Below are 16,561 nucleotides of genomic sequence, written 5' to 3'. Positions count from 1 at the left end.
GTTATTATTATCTCCATTTTACAGATAAAAAACTAAAGTTCCTGCTTGAAGTCACAAAGCTAGAAAGCAGTACTGGGATTTAACCAAGGTCTGTTGTTTCCAAAGCCCACTCTGAACCACTATGCTATTAACTTTACAGATAGCATTGGAAGTTCACTTAGGAAAAGAGCTTTTTGTCTTGATAAATGCTGACGGTAGAGGAAAGCCCTTGAGGCCTGAGTGTCTAGTTGACTGGTACCCATTAACACATTTCATTCACACTTTTGTCTCCAAAGTTCCAAGAAATTGCATCAAGATCACTAGCAACATCCACATTCCTAAATCCAGTAGTCCTTGCTCAGTCCTATTCTGATATAGGACCTCTCAGCAGCATTCAACTTAAGAAAGCACACTCTTCTTGAAGGCTTTTCACTTGCGTTTCAGGACACCAAGATTTGGTTTTCCTCTTGCCTTACCTACCATCCCTTCACATCTCTTTTGCTGGTTTGCTTCCTTGCAACTTTCTAAATGTTGGAAAGTTTTAGGCCCTCTTTGATTTTTTGTGCTCAACTCCCTGGGTGTTCTTATCTGTCCACATATGCTAATTGTCTTCTATACTCTGGCCAATTTATATCCTCATAGCTAGCTGCCTTCCTGATCTCCAAACTCCTATATCCACCTGCTTAACAGACATCTTCTCTAGGATATCCAACAGGCATCTCCAAATTAACATGCCCAGAACAGAAGTCTTGATAACTTTCTCCTTCCAAATACACTTCCTAAGAGTCTTTCCCGTATCGGGGGGGGGGGGGGTCCCTCAAAAAGCTAAAAATAGCAACTCCACCTCTGGGTATTTATCCAAAGAAATGAAAACACTAATTTGAAAAGATACATGCACCCTTATGTTCACTGCAACATTATTCACAATAGCCAAAATATGGAAGCAACCAAGGAACAAAGGTGTCCACTGACGGATGAATGGATAAAGGAGATGTGGCGCATATATATATATTTGTTTAATATATACCTAACGTATGGCTAATATTACCCATAAAAAAGAACAAAATCTTGCCATTTGTGACAACAGAGACAAATACTGTATGATTTCACTTGTATGTGGAATCTAAAAAACAAAACAAAACTCATAGATGCAGAGAACAGACTGATGGATGCCAGCAGGGAGGGGGTGGGGGAATGGGCAAAATGGGAGAAGGGGGTCAAGAGGTAAACTTCCAGTCATAAACTAAATGTCATAGGGATATAATGCACAGTATGATGACTATAGTCAATACTGTTGTACTGCATATTATGTAACTTTATATGGTCACAGGGAAAAACTAGACTTACTGTGATCAATTTGCAGTGTATACAAATACCAAATTATGTTGTACACCTGCAACAAATATAATGTAATATGTCAACTACACCTCAAAAAAAGTGGGGAAAAGTCTTTCCCATTTTTTTAATGTTTGTTTATTTTTGAGAGAGAGAGGGAGACAGAGCATGAGCGGGGGAGGGACAAAAGAGGGGGACAGAATCTGAAGCAGGTTCCAGATGCTGAGCTGTCAGCACAGAGCCTGACAAGGGGCTCAAACTCATGAACCGCGAAATCATGACCTGAGCCAAAGTTGGACGCTTTACTGAGCCACCCAGGAGCCCCTGTCTTTCCCATCTTGATGTTACTATTTTCCCAACTGCCCAGGCCAAAAACCTAAGCATCTTCCATCATTCTTCTCTTTCCCTCAAACTCTGTGTCCAGTCCATCCACAAGCCCTAACTGAAAGAACAATACCCATTTCATATTACCTCCACAGCCACCCACCCCAACCGTGCTGCCATCATCTCTTGCCAGTGCAACAGCCTCCTAACTGGTCTTCCTGCTTCCTCATTTGCTTTCCTGTAAACCATATTTTTAGGAATAGCCTCAAGGAGCTTTCCATGATCAGGCTCCTACTTACCTCTTCATTCACATCTCTCCAGGCATACTGGCCTTCTTGTAATTCCTGAACATGTCAAGCTTGCTCTTGCTGCAGACTCTTTGCACTTACTGTTCCATCTGCCTGGAATACTATTCTTCCAGACCCTCCCAGGGTTCACCGTGATTTCATATCCTTTAGGTCACTTTAAAATATGTCCTGTCAGGGTGCCTGGGTGGCTCAGTCGGTTAAGCATCTGACTTGGGCTCAGGTCATGATCTCACGGTTTGTGGGTTCAAGCCCCATGTCAGGCTCTGTGCTGACAGCTAGCTCAGAGCCTGGAGCCTGCCTTTGGATTCTGTGTCCCCCTCTCTCTGACCCTCCCCTGCTCATGCTGTCTCACTCTCTCTCAAAAATAAATAAAGAATTAAAAAAATATATATCTGGAGAAACCTTTCCTAACTATTCCATCTACCACCATCAACCCCCACCACTAGTTCTCGCACAGTAGCCTGCTTAATCTTTCTTCATATTACTAATATTATCTGTGACTATATTATTTACTTTAAAAATAAAAAACTTACTAAATGCCTGTTTCCCCATAAAAATGCAGGCTTCATGAGGGCAGGAACTTCTGTTTGTCTTCAGTGCTAATCCCCATCTTCTGGAACACAGAGCTGTTCACTAAATGTTAATTGAATGAATAACTGAATTGTTTAAAATTTGAAATCTGTTTCCCCATAGAACAATTAAGTGTTCTTAGGTAGATCCCCAAGAAGCTTCTTGAATACATAATTAATAACTTTAGGATTAATAATATTAGTCTGGTGTCTGGCTCCTAGAAAAACTGGGCTCATACCACAAAGGAGGAAGGTAAAATTGCGACTCCTCTTTCCTGAGTGTACCTGTATACAACTTGCAAATAGCTTTATCTACTGTTTGGTGTGCTACCTCCTTTGAGCGCCTCCTCAGGGCTCCTGTTACTCTAAACCTTACTTAGGTCCCTAACGTTGCCTCAAAACTCTTTTACAGTTTCCAGCTCCTCCCTCGAATTTCCTTTCCTTTCCTTTCTTCCATTGATTATACCAACTATGTGATGGAGACAAATTTTATTGAACTACTATAATTCACAACAATGGGTGAATAAATCATTTGGCCCTCCCAGGTGTCTTTATATATTTAAAAGAGAATGTGTACTAAATTAATTAATCTCTAATTGGTAGAAAATGGGACATCAGTACAATGATGTGGAAAAAATACAGAGTGGACCAGAAGATATTTTAGGGGGTGGGAAAGTACCAAATAATGTTTTGTTTTGATAATTTTATATTTTTTAAATTTTTAATGTTTATTTTTGGGGGAGGGGACGGCAGAGAGAGGAGAGAAAGGACCAAAGCAGGCTCTGCACTGGGAGCAGAGAACCCCAGGCAAGACTTGAACTCACAAGCTTCAAGATCATGACCTGAGCCCAAGTCAGATGCTTAACTAAGTCACCCAGGCGCCTCAGTACAGAAATATGTAGTAGAGACCATATGCAATATAAGATGGTAAAACACTAATGCACTTTGGGTAAGGGCTGTTTATTATTTAATGCCTGCCAATTTTGTTATTACAATTTATAGCTTCCTAAAAGGCTACCACACAGATGGATAAAAAGATTTCTCAGGTGAAAATACAACAGGAAAATGGAAGGCAGAGTAGGTCCTCAACGCCTGCTTATTAGCAGAATCACCTGGAGGCCTGGCTAAACCATATACTCTGGGCCTCAAATCACAGAACTCTCAGAGTGGGATGCAGCTGTGGTTCTAACAGGAGCCTGACATGATTCTCATAGGAGTGGGCCTGCTGACAGTTCCCAAGGTTGAGGGACATGGGCCAGAAAGCAAGGAGACCTGAACTGAAGCCTGTAGCAGACAGTAAGCAAAGAAAGCAGGTTCCAGACATAAATTCAGGATAGAATTAACAAACTTAGTAATTTATTGGATATAACAGATGAGGAAGAATGTAAGGGCAACTGGAATAACAGTTGTGCCATTAACAAGAGAATGTTAAGAATTAAGAAGTCAGGTTTTAATTTGTTTTTTAAGGTGGAGGTTGAGAGGTAAGAAGTGGTCCCCTTACAACGATGAAGTCAACTTTCCTTAAAGTTATAGGGCATTTTGAAGAGATCTCCAGAAGGTATTTACAAACATAGCCTAGAGTTTAAAACTGAGGTCGAGGAAATGGAAGACATGGGTGAGAGAATCACTGGTATCTTACTGATAAAGCCTAGAGAATATATCAAGGAAGGGGGGCGGGGCGGGAAGGGATTTAAAAATTACTCGTTTGTCTTTTGCAAAGTGCCAATTTCACGGGCCTTTTAAGAGAGAACTGCATTAGAGGAGTGTCGGGGGCAGAAGAGAGACTGAAGTGGATCCGCAGAGCCCATTCTGACAGACTATCCATTAGGGGCCGGACCCAAGCTTTTAGCAAACGTCTAGGTGAAAGAAGCCGGGGTACACTTCCACCGCACCGCTCCATGCTGCGTAAGTCTCCCCCGCTGAGGCCATAACTCCGGAATGGGTATGCAGAGTACAGCTGAATGACCCAAAGGTCGGAAGCCCCCCACCCAGATCCAGGAAAGGAGACGGCGAGGCTGACCAAGATGCGTGGTCAGACCCGGGGGCTCCTTGTCCACGGATTCCGCGAATCCTGACCTCCCTGGGCCCTCAACAGCCAGTTCCACTCACTTCTCGGAGGGTCCGGCCCAGCATGGTCCTCGTGCCCCGCCTGCCACCACAGGGAACAAGTGACAAGGAGGAATAAAAAAGGTCAACACCGCGCCCGTATTACATGGGCGCCGCCATCTTTGGCCGTCACTGAACTCTCCAACATGGAGCAGTTAGATTGGTCGAATTGCAGCCCGGGGAAATGATCTTTGCGCGTGATTGGTTGGCGCCGCAAAGCAACTCCAGCGGCGAAGGAGAGAGGGTCGTAAGGAGACTCGGGGCTAGGGTCGCGGAGGGAGTCGGGGAGTCTTAGATTCTCTGTAGTGTCTGCGTAGCTGGCAGGGTTTACTTGGCCTGCCGGGGGCCCTCGAGACAGGGCTGGCTTTTAGGGGCTTTGTTTTTGTTTCTCAGAGTCTAAGGAGGGAGGAGAATGGACAGAATACTGACTGGAACGTTAATTGGAGATTTTCAGATGGGAAAAGCTGAATAATTCCATATTCTTCCCTCAGTTGCTCCATTAGGCAGGCTGACTTCTATTTTGAATTCTCAACTTTGAAATCAGCCAGTGTGTTTGGCAGATTTTGACTTAATTCAGGGGTTAGAGTTTGAGCCAATTTAAATACATTTTCATTAGGGCACACAATTCAACCGCTGTTTACGATGGAACTTCTGCTGAAGACCGTGGTGCTTTCAAGAAATGCATGTACTGCGGTTTGCTTCTGGAGAAGCCACCCTGTGCAAAAGCTTTCTGTTAGAAAGATTAGTACTACCTCTCCAAGGAGTACTGTCATGCCCGCTTGGGTGATAGATAAATACGGAAAGAACGAGGTGCTTCGGTTTACTCAGAACATGATGATACCTATCATACACTATCCAAATGAAGTTATTATCAAAGTTCACGCTGCGAGTGTAAATCCTATAGATGTTAATATGAGAAGTAAGTTTTCGGAAGACGTTTCTTTCTTTGTTTCTCTCTCATTCAGAATTTCATCAGAGGTCAGTTTTAAAAGATCAGTTGTTATTTGACTACAGTTCTTTGGTTAACACGAAGGAATTGTTTGGGTTTTTGACAGTATCTCAGCGTATATTTCTCAAATTTTTGAAATTGCAATGTACGTGGTATTCTTCAGTCTTTCACAAAATATAAGCAAATATACCTTTGAAATTTTTCCATGCTTCCTTACAGTGTACATTGGGATTTGAGCTAATTTGGGGTCTACAGATAACTTTTTGGTTCTCATCCTGGGAGCTTTGTGTATTCTGAGAGCCATCGTGGGTTTTGGAGGTATGGTTATGTTTTCACATCCGTTCGGAATTTGCATTTTTATAATACTTCTCTGCTCTCTCACTCTTCATGTCTACCAGTTGGTCCAGTGGACAAAACAGAACAGGTTGTCAGGATATGGACACAGTACTTTCTTCATTCCTGCTGTTGCATTTTGCTCTTAGCATTAAAATACCCTTTCCTGTATGCTTCATCCTAAATGGAAATGTTACCATCTTAACTTCTGCTGGGGCATACTGCCTAAGTGTGGAGGGTACAACATTCCTTAAAAATATATACACTTTGCAATTAAAATAGTGCTGAAAAGATCGATTACTCTTTGTGAATTTAACTTTTGGAAAATAATGACAAAATATTGCTTATGGGAACTCCTCTATGTCTTCTGAAAACATGAAAATCTCTTGAGATGGTTGGTTAGTTAACCTCCATGTTCTAAATAAGCTGCCATGTACAGTTTATTTTAACCATGAGTCTGTGTTTTGAAGGCCTTGTGTGTAACGTAGATTGCCTCATAACAGTGACTGTATGTGAACTATGCATGATTAATTCAATTTCTTGGTTCATATAAACCAATGACAAAATCAGCATTAATGATAGAATGAATCATTTTTTGGAATTTATAGAGAAATGTGAAAGTGTTGAGACTGACATCTTTTCATTTCTTTCTCCTATTTTCCAGGAAGTGGGTGATAGATTAGGATGGTCATTCACAAGTTTTTTGGTTTTGAGAGTTTGCCTCTTAGTATTAATAACTAGCCTCTTAATAATTAAAATGGACTTTTGTTTATGTGAGTTATAGTTGTCAATATTTGCTTTATTAGAAATTAGAAGAGAAGATTTAAAGTATTTACTAATTTAAAAATTCAGTGAACTTTTGTGTTGACATCACAAAATTAAATCGGCAGAAATATAAAATGACATAAAATGAGAGACAACTCCATATGTGAAGCATTGAAAGAGGTGTTGGTTCATAGGGCATAGGATCTACTTCAAAGTGTTAACAATGAAAAATAACTAGTTTCCAGAACTGGTTATTTCCAAAATAAGCAAAAAAAAAAAACCAAAAACCAAAAAACAAAAAAACAACCAAAAAAACAAAAAAAACTGAGTGAGGAGAGAATAGCATTGTTTAACATTTTTATCTCTGTGCTTTCTGGATTAATAAGGCAGGTGGATTTTCATATGAACTGCTGTATTCAATCTGTTGTGATATGTCATTTGAAGTTGATGAAGAGTCTAGCCTCATGCAGGTAGTGGAAAGGAAAGGACTTCTTAGACGCCTCAGAAAGATCTTGTGCATGTAAAACTTGGAGAACTGCTGGATTAGGGAACTGAAATATGCTTTCACAGTCTTGAGCGTTTTTATTTGTTGTTAAAGATTTTATTTTTAAGTAATTTTCACACCCAACATGAGATTTGGACTCAACCCTGAGGTGCTCTACCGACTGAGCCAACCTGGTACCCCCTTTGTCTTTAGATCTTTTGACTCCAGTTTTTAATGTTGATAATTTTAACTTCGTAAATATGTCTAGACCTGTGCTGTCCAGGACAGTAACCACTAGTCACGGGCTGGTGGTGAGCAACTGAGGTGTGGCTAATCTGAATTGAGATGTGCAGTTAGTGTAAAATACACACTGAAGACTTAGTAAGAAAAAAATGTTGGGGTACCTGAGTGGCTCAGTCAGTTAAGCATCTGACTTCAGCTCAGGTCATGATCTCTCAGTTTGTGAGTTCAAGCCCTGTGTCTGACTCTGTGCTGACAGCTCAGCGCCTGGAGCCTGTTTCGAATTCTGTGTCACTTTCTGTCCTACCCCTGCGCCGGTCTTCTCCCTCTCCCTTTCTCTTCCTCTTCCTCCCCTCCCATATATGTGTGTGTATATATATATATATATATATATATATATATATATATATACACATATATCAAAAATAAATCATTAAAATTTTTTTAACAAGAATGTGAAATGTCTCAATTTTATGATTACATATTGACCTGATAATATTCTAAATATATTAAATAATATACAAAAATTAATTTTATTCATTTTTAGTGGCTACTAGGAAACTTTACATTAACATGTGGCTTGCGTTGTATTTTTATTGGACAATGCCAAACTAGACAATGTGAGGAATAGCCATCACACATTTCTTTGTGGGGGTATGAGGAAAGACTTAGACTCAAAGCGTTTGTAGCTAGAAAGCTCTATTAAGGAAGAATTGAAATGTCTTTACTATGATTGTCCCATGAAATCCACATTTGTATTTTTGGTTTGCTCTACAGAGTTGCTACTAGTTGGACATAGTGTTTCACTTTATGTATTTATGTAGGATATGAAGATAATAGTTTTAGTAGGCTAGGCCTTTAAGTGGAAGGTTTATACTTCATGAGCAGCATGTTTTGTCATCCCCTTTGATTATAAATACTTTGAAGGTAGATCCTCTGTTAACTACTACCTGTTTTAGTGCTCCGCATACATAGTTGTCATTCAGTCATTATTTTTGTGTCATTTTATATTTTCATTTTAACTTAAGGTTGCAAACTAAAATGAGTGGTGTTTCAACCTTGAGTACTTTGTACATTTTGTCTTCATTTAAATCTGTTAATTTTTCATTTCTTTGCACATGCAGAATTTGTATTGTGTACATTTTAACTTCAGCAGGTCAACTAGATCAGGACTTTCTTGGCTGCCATTTAATAATATAATAATTGTGACACAGTTTACTTTTATATAGTATTCTTGACACCTCTTAGTTTTTTATAACTTAACGGAGTAATATTACTTGTAAGTTACCATGTTTCCTGCTCATGGATTTTTTTTTTTTTTTTTTTTTTTTTAGAATATGTGACTGTTGTTGCAGAAGATCTCTGAAATGGTAGCTTGGGGAAAGAAAATAATGAGTACTGGATTATAAACTGTAGGAAGCATTTATTTCCCTTGACAACAATGCAAGGACCTGCCTATTTTGAAAAATGAAGGCAGGCAGTTTTTCTGGAGATAGCCATTTTTAATAAAATCCTAAATCACGTAAATGGCTAAATAAATGAATAATCTTAAAATAGAAAAAATTACATAGCCAACAGCATCATCCCAACAAAGTGTGATCTCCTTAGCTGGGACTAAGGTTGCTGAAACTGATGACAGATTAGGCTATTCCACATCATCCCAATTCTGAGCCTTACTGGCAATCTCTGACAATGGGCCTCTTAAGGGCCATTCCTTTGTGTCCCCAAGCAGGCTATCAGCCGCATTCTGGATTTGGGGCTTGTTTAGGTAGTAGGACCAGTGAGTCAGGGCTCCTCAGCTGATGCATCAACATGTCAGGGTGACCAAGAAAACTCAGCAGCCTTGTCCCACAGGCCCTGTAACTCAGAAAGGACTGAAGCCTTTTGACAGCTCTGAAACAACAGCTACACCCAGACACGGTTAAATACCCACTTTTGTTGCCCAGACCACACAGGACTCTCAGCGAATAATTGTTTAATTGTGTTTTAGGTGTGGAAAAGGAATATAAGACAAGAAAAGTGAAACATGACTTGTGTGAATATTACATGTGAAGTTATTTTCTTTTAGTCCTGACAGAGTGCACTCCTAATTAGATGGCAAACGTGAATTGGCATGATGGCCATCAGCTTAGATTTTCTGGGACTATCCCAACTTTCAAACACTCTCTCCTATGAGTCTTGATTTTTTTTTTTTTTTAATTAGAAAAACACCTTCTGCAGGCCACCCACCTGTCATCTCCCCCTGGCTCTTCTACCATCCCACTATATGGATTAACTGTCATTGCTCCTATCTAAGGCCAACCTTCCATGTGGGTTCTAGATTCCATTTTCTTTCATCAGCTCAGGAGCACTGTTTCAGAAATTCTTTCCTCGATCATCAGTCCTTTCCTTTTGATTGAATCATTCTGATTAGCACACAATCTTGCTGTTATTTCTCCCCTCTTGAGGGGGGGGACACTCGAAAATCCTCTCTCCATCTCATTTGCACCCCTCCAACCACTGTTTCCTTTCTAATTCCCCTGTATAGCAAAACTACTTGAAAGAGTTGAATGGTTCTTCACTTCCCGTTCTCTTTTGAGCACTTCAACTGCTATCAGGGTCACCAAAGACCTCTATGTTGTTGGATCCAGTTGTTTCATTTGTTTATTTTTTTAACCTATTATTGGTCGCTTTTTATTTGAACAACTGTCTTCTCTGTCAGCCTTTGACTTCTTGAAATGACCCTCTTCCCTTGGTCTTCAGGGCCCCTCTTCACCAGTCAAGCTTCTTTGCTAGTTTCTCCTCATCCTTAAGATCTAATGTGCTACCGCTGAGGGTGGGTGGGGAGGAAAGGGGAGACTTACAGAGGGGCTTAGTGATTTGGGAGTGTAAATATGCTACATGACACTGGAAAGGTAGAAAGAGTGCTCACCTGGCAGAAATGTTTTCAGAGATGTCAAGCAGAAAAGGCAATAACAGATACTTCTGTGTCTTAGAAAAGTCATTTTATATGTTGAAGCTTTGTAATAAACTACTTTGGGTTATTATAGAGTAGCCAATTTATTTGAAACAGAAAAGGTTACCAGAATGTTTTCAGCTCTAGTTAACTGATATTTATGCAAATATTAAAAAGTAAAGCTATGTATAATAAAAGCAGTTAATGACTTTTATCAGAATAGATGGAGCCAAAAATTTTTTTCCACTCCTGAATCTCTACTTATTTCAAAGATGTTCTGGAAACATTTTTTGGGACATGGGGAACATTATTCCTAGACAATGTCAGTATTAAATACTATATCCATGCCTATTATTTAACTTCAAACAGCTTTAACATTTATCTTCTTCACTAGACTTGGCACCAAATGACTTTGTTGTTTAAAAAGTTCACGAATGGGTGCCTGGGTGGCTCGGTTGAGCGTCCAACTTTGGCTCAAGTCATGATCTCATAGTTCGTGAGTTCGAGCCCCGCATCAGGCTCTGCTTCTGATTCTGTGTCTCCCTCTCTCTCTGCCCCTCCTCTGCTCACACTCTGTGTCTCTCTCAAAAATAAACATTTAAAAATAAAATAAAAAGTTCACGAATGATTCAGGGCGCCTGGATAGCTCAGTTGGTTGAGTGTCCAACTTCAGCTCAGGTCATGATCGCCTAGTTCATGGGTTCAAGCCCCACCTTGGGCTCTGTGCTGACAGCTCGGAGTCTGGAGTCTACTTTGGATTCTGTTTCTCTCTCTGCCCCCCACTCCACTCACACTGTGTCTGTCTCTCTTTCTCAAAAATAAACATTAAACAATTTTTTTTAAAAAGTTCATGAATGAGTAAAAGATCATCTTCTAAGAACTGAGTAAAACTATAAAAGAAAATCCCCTATGTTCTGAAGACAGCTTCAAAATTGGAATTTCAAAACTGTTTTGAGCACTGGTACCTTTAGTTTAACAAGTGGTTATGACTTCCCAAGTACATATTTTTCTTTGAAAAGAGCATTCCTTGTTTTCGTGCTTTTGCATGTGATGATAAAAAATTGTAAGGTTGATGTTATAATCTACATCTTGAGGATCTAGAATTGTATCCCGGTCTGTTAACGCTGTAGTAGTTTTTAAATCATTTCCTTCTTTTGGAGCAAACAGCTACATTGTCTTTCATAGGTGGTTATGGAGCTACGGCTTTAAATATGAAACGTGATCCTCTACATATTAAAACCAAAGGAGAAGAATTTCCCCTGACTCTGGGCCGGGACGTCTCTGGGGTGGTGATGGAATGTGGACTTGACGTGAGGTACTTCAAGCCTGGAGATGAGGTGAGCTCTGCACTGCCATCATTCCTTTTCTAAATAGGCAAATTTCATTTTGCTTCTTTTGGGAGTCTGTGTCCTTGACCTTTTTTTTTTTTTTTTTTTTTCCTTTTCAATAAGTATACTGAGCTTTGGCCAGAACCCTCAGGTTCTTGTTCTGTTGTTACATTTTTCACAAACAGTGCAAAAATAGCTTGACTGAGAGGCACCTGGGTGGCTGAGTCAGTTAAGTGTCTGACCCAGGTCATAATCTCCAGGTTTGTGAGATCAAACCCCACATTGGGCTCCACACTGAGCATGGAGCCTGCTTGAAATTCTTTCTCTCTACTGCTCATTGTCTTTCTCTTAAAAACAAAACAAAACAACAACAACAACATGGCCAAAAAATAGTTTGACTGTACTTGAGCTTTCTAAATCTAGTGCTTAAGAATTGCCCGACTTTAAAATATGTAGGATTGGGGCTTTTTTTTTTTTTTTCCTGGAAGAAGTCTCTAAATGACAATTTTTACCCTATGGGTTAGATGATTTTAAAATAGCTAAATTTTGGTATAATCACCTGTCACTTGTCATGTTGAACTTTTATACCAAGAAATTAAAGTGAGCTTATAATAATAGTTAACACTGTTCTGCTTGCTTTTCATAAAATAACACATTTAATCCTAATGAAGTAAGTACAGTGAGGCAGTTTACATGATGGGGAAGCCAAGCTATAAAGAGGCCCCATGGCCAATAAGTGCTGGAGCCTGGATTGAGGCCCCAGAGACCACGCTCTTACTAGTCTCTAAGTAGCCAGTAAATACACTAGGATTTACTGGCATCTGTCTCCAATGTGGTTCGACTTGATAAATCCAGAATCATACAAAGCGCTACATTTATATTATGTGAAAATAACTCTTGCTTGGCATATTGCTGATTTGTGCTTTCTTCACAGGATGGGGTCTGTTGTCAGGGAAAACCCTCATGCTGAGCTGTCGTCAGAAAATATGTTTCTAATGAAGCTGTGTGTTTCAGGTCTGGGCTGCAGTTCCTCCCTGGAAACAAGGCACTCTGTCAGAGTTTGTTGTAGCCAGTGGGAATGAGGTAACTCACCAACTCCGTGCTGAAATGCCGTTAGAAAGGATGAACAAAGACTGACAAATATCTCTGAAATAACTGGTTGTTTTTCAGATCAGGTTTATGTTTTGTGGGTCGTTTTGAAAGAGCTAAGATAGACGAACTTTTGAAAGAGTAAAAAAGTATTTGATGTCATTAGTAACACTACCTGCCAAAGCGGTTCTTTGTCTCTTGGAGCGGGATTTGGAGTGAGATCTCGGAGCCCTGCTGTGTTTCGCTGCGGTGCGGCGGCGGGGGTGGGTGGGAGGGGGCGAGTACCCAGTATAAGCAGTTGAAACCAAATATACCAAATGGAGCATACCGATTAATCATCAACAGAAGCATGGGAGTATCAGGCTGTTTCAAATAACTTTAAAAACAGCCTAATCAAATACAGTCAGGTGAGCTGACGATTTGAATAGAGAGAAAGGGGTTGACATTGAGGAAATTGGCTACAGAAGGCAGGGCAGGAAGGGAAAAGGGGGGCATTACGGAGATCAGAGAAAGTATGGAAAGATTATCTTCCACTAAATGGGAGTAAAGGAAACAGCTGATCTCAAAAACAAATTAGAATGTGTTTATGAGGGCTCAAGGTCTATTTGGATTTATTTCTGGGTACAGTCAGGACTAATGGGATTATTGAATATGGTCTCTTTATGAAGAATTAAGCGGCTTTATCTGATAATGTAGCCTATAAAATATGACTGAGCCTCTGTGAGGCAGACTGAGTCATTAGGAGACTATTCCTTAGGAATAATCTTGGAGTAGGGTATGCAGTAAACACTGAACCTGGTAGAATGTTACAGACTTCTCTGTGTAAGTAGTTGGATTCCTACACAGGTAAATATGTTTACATGGGTTCATAGATTTGCAAGTCATTGCTTATTTTTAATTGCTATCTTCAAATTCAGGTCTCTCTCAAGCCGAAGTCACTCACTCATACTCAGGCTGCCTCTTTGCCATATGTGGCCCTCACAGCCTGGTCTGCCATACACAAGGTTGGCGGCCTGAATGACAAGAATTGCACAGGAAAACGGTAAGTATCAACTGTGACATCTAAACCTCCCTTCAGTTCTATTTGTGTCAGGTTGCACTTTCTTAATCTCATTGTGTTGATTCTTCATCCAAGCAAATGGGAATTTTTAAGTGGAAACATGTTAGGTGAACTTTAGGTGTTCGAATCGCCTAAATAATGTTAAGAGTTCATATGTGAATCTCTGCATAAAAGATCCTAGCTTTTATTAGATTCCTTAAAAGTGCTAAGGATCACTGTATACATTTTCTGAAGAATGATGTGAAGGTGCAGGTGTGTTTTTTCCTACCTCTACTAGAATTTACTCTCTCACTTACATGTTTCTGTGAAGACCAGATAAAAAGGGACTGCAAAGCCCTGTTGAATATTCTTAAGCTCTCTTAGGCTCAGTGCCTGGCATTCTTTAGGTCAGTTCTTGTGCTTCAAAGTCTTTATGGTTTGAGTTAGCAACAGCAGTGGGTGGAAATGTCTTTGGTGTACTGGAGTCCATATCCAGACTCTGCCGCTTTCTAGCCGTGTGGCACACTCCGTCACTTCTCTTCTGTGAGCTTTGTTTTAATGGTTCAGTGAGATGACATAAGTAAAACTAGTGGCCCAGTTGTGGCCCATGGAAGGCACTCAGTAGATAGTGGCTATTGTTATTAGCAATGAGATTGTATTTTTTTTGTATGTTTCAGAAAGTTGGCACAATAGGGAAAACTGATTTTATTTTTTGGTGAGAAAAGTAGAGACTAAGGATCATTTAATAATGATGATAAAGGAGAGAGCTATAGGTCAATTTTTAATCAATTAAAATGAGTTTTTTGATTACTAAAAATTATGCAGGTAAAATAACTATACTGTTATGGAACCTTACATTTTACATTTAATGTGTTAGATTATAAAGGATTGAATTTAATGAAAGCTTAATAGCTGTATTTCTGAAAGCAGCATGAAGATGATTCATCTAATGAAGTGCTACCCTTTGTTGTAGAATGCATGGCAGACATTTATTCTAAAGGTCAACTCTGTTTATGCTTTAAACTCTTGAAAAGTTACCATTTAGGTCAACTACTTTGTTTAAAGTAAATGAGCCTTGGGATGCCTGGGTGGCTCAGTCGGTTGAGTGCTGACTTCATTTCAGATCATGATCTCTGGTCCATGAGTTCAAACCCCACATTGGGGTCTGTGCTGACAGCTCAGAGCCTGGAGTCTGCTTTGAATTCTGTGTCTCCCTCTCTCTCTGCTCCTCCCTCACTTACACTCTGTCTCTCAAAAATAAACAAACATTAAGAAAAAAAACAACTTAAAAAAAAAGTAAATAGCGTGGCTACATAGATTTTTCTAATGGTTTGGTTTCATTAATAACATTGCAAAATTCAGGATTTTTCGACCTTTGTTATTATTGTAGGCTCTGCATTGGCACTGATGCTTTATTATTTTGTTTTGTTCTTCCTTAAAAACATGAGCCATTCTATCCTCTGTGACCATAAGTGCACTATGGGTAGAGAGCTCTCATTCCTTTTGCCAGTTCAGGGCTCTCCACATGTATTTGTTTTTAGTACATTGAAGAAGACACTTTGAGAAGAGGCAGCTAGGGTTGTTTCTAGATTCATGGATCCGTGCCCCCATTTTATTGGAGGTTTTGTGGGTAATTCTTTGGTACTGGGTTACCTTTGGTTTAAGCAGTAACGGCTTGGAACTGGGGAAATAGAGCCTGAGGTCCTCCAACTCTGCTGCTGATTCATGCGGTGACTACATGCATGCCATTTCCGGTCTTGCGCAGTTTCCTCCAAGGCATGGGTGTAGGACAGTGCAGGTTGTTAGGGGAGCTTTGAGTAGTGGGAAGTTTTATACCTTCTAAGGTCATCATATTGTGTATTGAGCTGGGTGTGTTCATTGATTTAGCCACATATTAACCAAACTGCAGGAAATCCACTATAAAGAGGTTCCCTAGCTCATCTCCCCACATACTTGGTGACCTGACCTGTAGGATGCCTTTGTTCCAAGTGGCATTGAGACCTGGGCCCCGGGCGCTCTAGGAAATTTGTCTACTGAAGTGATAATATTGGCCCACCTCTCCCACTCCTTATTTGTGGGGATCAAATGAGCGATATGAGCATCTTAAAGCACTCTAAAAAACAATTTTACATGAAGAAATTCTGACGAGAGTGGGATTTTATTATTTATCAATTCAGAGGTTCCAGGGTCCAGAGTGGCTATTTTCAGTTTGACTCTTCATTGTAGATGGGAGAGCATATTTTGGTGTCTCTAAGCCATATCATTCTCTATTAGTTGTTGGCAGTAAGGCATGTTTTAGTCTGCAATAAAGCAGGTCAGTGTTTCTTAACAGGGTCTAATAGTCTATTTTTCTAACCAGTTAGTTAAAAACAAAAACACCCATCAGCACTGTGGAGGATTTTATAGGATTTCTTTATAACAAACAGCTTTTTGAAATTAAGACCACGCTTTCTAAGAGTTCGGTATGTTTACTTTTTCCTGTTTTGTTGTATGATTGTATTTCTGCAACAACTGAGCATCTGTTAACTGAGGTAATAGTTTAATATCAATGTCACAAAATATGTCATTTACGCCCATACTTTGATAGTGCTAGAAAATGTCGGTGAAATGATTTTTTTGTTACCAGCCCATCCATAGTTTCTTCATGGTTTAGTAAGTTGGTAAATATAGATAACCTAGGGCTCTCGGGATGATAGACATGGTTTAAAAAGTGGTTATACCAGGTATATTTTGAAAGCAGTTCAGTCTGATGATTCTGTTTATTGGTAGTGTCATGGT

General features: G+C 39.8%; 2 protein-coding genes across 4 annotated transcripts in view; one reads left to right on the top strand and one right to left on the bottom strand.

The window, feature by feature from the left end:
- QRSL1 (glutaminyl-tRNA amidotransferase subunit QRSL1) overlaps positions 1-4,744 on the bottom strand; it is a 29,828-nt gene extending 25,084 nt beyond the window's left edge. For both annotated transcript variants that reach the window (XM_029945214.1, XM_029945215.1), the window contains exon 1: positions 4,625-4,744. In XM_029945214.1, the coding sequence (XP_029801074.1) occupies positions 4,625-4,648 (24 nt within the window). In that variant the 5' untranslated portion in view covers positions 4,649-4,744. The remainder of the gene's footprint in view (positions 1-4,624) is intronic.
- The window catches only part of RTN4IP1 (reticulon 4 interacting protein 1), a 46,554-nt gene continuing 34,333 nt past the window's right edge, over positions 4,341-16,561 (top strand). The window contains exons 1-4 of one of the 2 annotated variants that reach the window (XM_029945217.1): positions 4,341-4,420; positions 11,513-11,664; positions 12,670-12,738; positions 13,662-13,786. In XM_029945217.1, the coding sequence (XP_029801077.1) occupies positions 4,414-4,420; positions 11,513-11,664; positions 12,670-12,738; positions 13,662-13,786 (353 nt within the window). In that variant the 5' untranslated portion in view covers positions 4,341-4,413. Of the gene's footprint in view, positions 4,421-4,851; positions 5,541-11,512; positions 11,665-12,669; positions 12,739-13,661; positions 13,787-16,561 lie in introns of those variants that run through there. The other variant, XM_029945216.1, reaches the window with a different exon arrangement.

The sequence above is a fragment of the Suricata suricatta genome, chromosome 7, assembly GCF_006229205.1.
Source record: "Suricata suricatta isolate VVHF042 chromosome 7, meerkat_22Aug2017_6uvM2_HiC, whole genome shotgun sequence".
Classification (NCBI taxonomy): domain Eukaryota; kingdom Metazoa; phylum Chordata; class Mammalia; order Carnivora; family Herpestidae; genus Suricata; species Suricata suricatta.
Note: the sequence above shows the minus strand (reverse complement) of the source record. Positions and strands in the feature narration are given on the sequence as shown.